At 36.8% G+C, this 4,721-nt stretch overlaps 1 protein-coding gene across 1 annotated transcript in view; it reads left to right on the top strand.

The window, feature by feature from the left end:
* LOC106523142 (melanoregulin) overlaps positions 1-4,688 on the top strand; it is an 11,284-nt gene extending 6,596 nt beyond the window's left edge. The window contains exons 3-5 of the mRNA XM_014016469.1: positions 664-754; positions 1,920-2,086; positions 3,788-4,688. Coding sequence (XP_013871923.1) covers positions 664-754; positions 1,920-2,086; positions 3,788-3,865 — 336 coding nt within the window. The 3' untranslated portion in view covers positions 3,866-4,688. The remainder of the gene's footprint in view (positions 1-663; positions 755-1,919; positions 2,087-3,787) is intronic.
* The last annotated feature ends 33 nt before the right edge of the window (positions 4,689-4,721 follow it).

Genomic DNA, 4,721 nt, shown 5'->3' with positions numbered 1-4,721 from the left:
AATTTCATGTCATTAGCACCTCTAGTAATATATTTACTGAGAAAAATGGTGACGTGTTCAATACTTATTTTACCCGCTGTATGTTGTGACTTGGCATTATATATGTAAATAAGCTGAATTAAATTGAATCCATTTTGGGTGTGCATGTTCTGACGCTGATGCTCCAGCAGGAATTGCCCTGCTCATCTTGAAGGAGGGTCTAATGGTATTTATTTAATGGTGGACCAATTACAGCAGTTCCCCTCTCACCACTAATGACTTTCAAACTAAAAAAACCCAATTAAAACAATGTAATTTGACATAAATGTAATTTGTAATTGCATGTATTACAGAAATGTACTGGAGTAGAAAGTACAGCTAATGTGAAATGTAGTGGAGTAAAAGTCAAAAGTACCCATTATTAAATCTCTAAAGTACAGACACTACATTAATAATATACTTTGTTACATCCCACCACTGATAACAATATATGTATGTTCAAATCACCAGCGTGTTATCATCACAGTAATGAATATTTTATTCAGTGTGAGTAAAATATCAAAAGCTAGTGCCCCTCTAAATAAAAAAATTCACATGCAAATTTCTATCTCAGCTTTTCACTTTGTCAAAAAAAGGCAAAGGTAATAAAAGTAAAAATACATGTTGTTGTTTTTTTGTCTGCAGGAATGGGAGAAGCTGAACTATGACATCCACACTTTGTGCTACGCCAGACGGGAGGTCAGGTATCGATGGAAGAAGATCCTGCTGCAGCTGGGTGAGACTCTGAGCTGTCCATCCACATCATTTCTGCTCTGTGCTGCTCACGGTTTGCTTCAGGAAATCATAAAGGCACTACACTGGCTTGTGATCCAACCAGCTTTTACAAGACTGGTGTGAGCTGGTTACAATCTGTTGTTTTATACGGAACTTAATACGCTGATTTACAATTTGTGTCATTGTTTTAGGCACAACATATGTGGTCATGTGTTTCAAAACTGCTTATTCACTCATTTAACCTCATCGATAGCAAAAATTATCTTGAAAACTTCCAAACTCTCCAGTAAATTATGTTGTTTCAAAGCATCAGAAGAATTAAACTCAACTGAAAGTGGAAACTTTAGTGTAATTTTCCTGTAACAGGATTTATTTTCTGGAGCAGAGCAGCAAAAACCATTAAAAACTCAGCTTTGTTTATTCAGTGCAAGGTGCAGAGAGTTTTCATGTTCACCAGCAACAGATTCTTTTTTTTTTTTTTTTTTTGAAGTTCCAGAAGCTTCAGGTCCATTCCTCAGGGCAGATCTGACCTTCCGTACCACTTTGTTCAGTATTTCCCATCACAGACTCTTATGCTGAAAAAAAAAATCTGTGCTCACCACACAGACGATGTACAGCACCATGCTGCAAATAGTGAAAAACACAAAATAAGTCCAGCCAGTTTGCAGATGAACACTGCAGCCTTGTAATCAACAACTTCTAAACAAAAAGAAAAGTATTTCCTTTCTTATTAACAACAACATGTTCAGGTGTTAGAGGAAGCAGAAAGGAGACAGATGAGATTTTTTTTGAGAAACAGAGACGCTGTGTGTTCTTCTCTGGACTCAGGCTTTGATTGAAGACATCCCAAGAATCCCACCCAGGCTTTTAGGTCCCTGGGGTTGACACCATCTGGACCAGCAGCCTTGCTCCAGTTCTGTCTCTCTTTCTGTTACTGTTGCTGACTAATGGAGATACAGTAAAGCAGAGAGCGGAGCCATGCACCGATGAGTGACGTTGGGACTGACATTCAGGGTGAAAAAAGCTCCTGTGTGAAGATGAAGCTGAGTTTCTTCCAGAGTTGAACCAACAGAAAAACACGTTCAGCTGGTTGACTGTCTGCGCAGACTTCTGTCAGCATCTATAATTCTGTACCTAAACTTCATTTCCCCCTTTTCTCTCTGCAGGTTACCAGTGTGAGGTGGACTCCTTGCTGTGTGTGAACCGGAAGAGCCGGTTCGGTCCAGATCAGGAGCATCTCGGCAAAGCTACTGAACTGTTGACACAGCTGCTGGACCACACATCTCTGTTCCCGCCAGGGACAGAACATCACAACAGATACCTTTATGTTATGGTACACAAACACACACAAAAGCTTCCACAACTTTTTCAGTCAGCATGTGCTGTAAATCTTTTAAAGCAGCCTTTGTAAGAAAAATACAAACAGTTCCATCCATTTCATGTTTTTTGTACATTCAGTCCTAATCTTTACTGCCCTTTCTTTCCATTATTTTTTTTCTCCTTGGCAATCAATTGCCAACAGCTCAGACTTGTTTAATGTAGTGATAATGTTAAAAAGCAATGATAGCCGCTTATAGATCTGACAATTTGTGAAATAAAATATATCAAAGTTAGGATGTAATTAAAGTTAGATGTGAATGAAAGCAGGAGTTATTTATGAGAGGACCTTTAGGCCATAATTCAAACTTGCTCTCACATGTACTATAAAAACCCCCTCACACATACTTTCAAACTCTCTCAAATGTACTATCAAACTCTCTCAGACATACTATGAAACTCTCTCACATATACTATCAAACTCTCTCAAATGTACTATCAAACTCTCTCAGACATACTATGAAACTCTCTCACATATACTATGAAACTCTCTCACATACTATCAAACTCTCTTACACATACTATGAAACTCTCTCACACATACTATGAAACTCTCTCACACATACTATGAAACTCTCTCACATATACTATGAAACTCTCTCACATATACTATGAAACTCTCTCACATATACTATCAAACTCTCTCACATATACTATGAAACTCTCTCACATATACTATGAAACTCTCTCACATTTACTATCAAACTCTCTCACACATACTATGAAACTCTCACATATACTATGAAACTCTCACATATACTATCAAACTCTCTCACACATACTATGAAACTCTCTCACATATACTATGAAACTCTCTCACATACACTATCAAACTCTCTCACACATACTATGAAACTCTCACATATACTATCAAACTCTCTCACACATACTATGAAACTCTCTCACATATACTATGAAACTCTCTCACATACACTATCAAACTCTCTCAGACATACTATGAAACTCTCTCACATATACTATCAAACTCTCTCAAATGTACTATCAAACTCTCTCAGACATACTATGAAACTCTCTCACATATACTATCAAACTCTCTCAAATGTACTATCAAACTCTCTCAGACATACTATGAAACTCTCACATATACTATCAAACTCTCTCACACATACTATGAAACTCTCTCACATATACTATGAAACTCTCTCACATACACTATCAAACTCTCTCACATATACTATGAAACTCTCACATATACTATCAAACTCTCTCACACATACTATCAAACTCTCTCACATTTACTATCAAACTCTCTTACACATAGTATCAAACTCTCTTACACATACTATCAAACTCTCTTAAACATACTATGAAACTCTCTCACATACACTATCAAACTCTCTCACACATACTATGAAACTCTTTTAAACATACTATCAAACTCTCTTACACATACTATGAAACTCTCTCAAACTATGAAACTCTCTCACATATACTATCAAACTCTCTTAAACATACTATGAAACTCTCTTAAACATACTATGAAACTCTCTCACATATACTATCAAACTCTCTCACATTTACTATCAGTTCGAATTATGGCCTAAAGGGCCTCTCATAGTTATTTGTTCTTCTTCATTTACTTAAAGGTGTGATCTTGAATTGTTTTGTGATAATTGTCCCTCCATGTTTCCTTCAGGATCGCCTGGTTTCACTGGACAGCGCTGAAGAGTTTGTCAGACTGGCCAAGCACAAATATCCCAAGAAGGAAGGCTGAGACACACACAGACAGCAAGAAAAAGAAAAGTTAAAATAACTGAAAAGACTCTGTAAACCAGGCACATGTACAACAACTTCCCAGTATTAATTTAATCGTAAAAGTTTTCGAAGTTTTACACACATTTACAAATTTTCTCTTCTGATTGAATCACATTTTTATTTTGTTCTTTGTAACTCAATATATATTATTTTCATTTTAAAAGTTTAAATCTAACCAAATGGAAAAGAGGTGATCATTAAACATGTGCCTATATGACATTTGGGGCAATTCATGTATTGGGGCAATCCATGTATGCACGCACGCACGCACACACACTGAGGAAAAGAAGAATTTAACTGCAGCTTTGCAAGTTCTCCCACTTAGAAATCAAACAGGGTCTGAAATTTTCATCAGGGATGGTTTTCATCAACCTTCATTCTCCAAACACTGCGAGTAGAATTCAGACCAAAAAGTTCCTCCCTTGTAGTTCTGGGCTGATTCCTCATCTTTCTTAGGATCATTGATAAGCTATATATTGATATTGCTTCAGCAGTTGATCTTTTTAAACCAAACTGCTTGGCAACTCCCTCATAGCCCATTTCAGCTTTGTGGAGGTCTACAATTTTGTTTCTGTCGCTGGACAGCTCTTTGGTCTTAACCATGTTAGTAGTTGGAGTCTAACTGATTGTGTGGGGAGGACAGGTGTCTTTATGCAGCTAACGACCTCAAACAGGTGCTTCTAATTTAGAATAATAAGTGGAGTGGAGGTAGACTTTTTTAGAGGTGGATTAATATGGAGGACCAAACCTATCATTATTGGAAATAAATGTATAAATATATAACTGGCGTATTAAAATAAATTATAGGGTCAAAA

The sequence above is a fragment of the Austrofundulus limnaeus genome, unplaced genomic scaffold, assembly GCF_001266775.1.
Source record: "Austrofundulus limnaeus strain Quisiro unplaced genomic scaffold, Austrofundulus_limnaeus-1.0 Scaffold146, whole genome shotgun sequence".
Lineage (NCBI taxonomy): Eukaryota > Metazoa > Chordata > Actinopteri > Cyprinodontiformes > Rivulidae > Austrofundulus > Austrofundulus limnaeus.
This window is presented reverse-complemented; position numbering and strand designations above follow the sequence as displayed.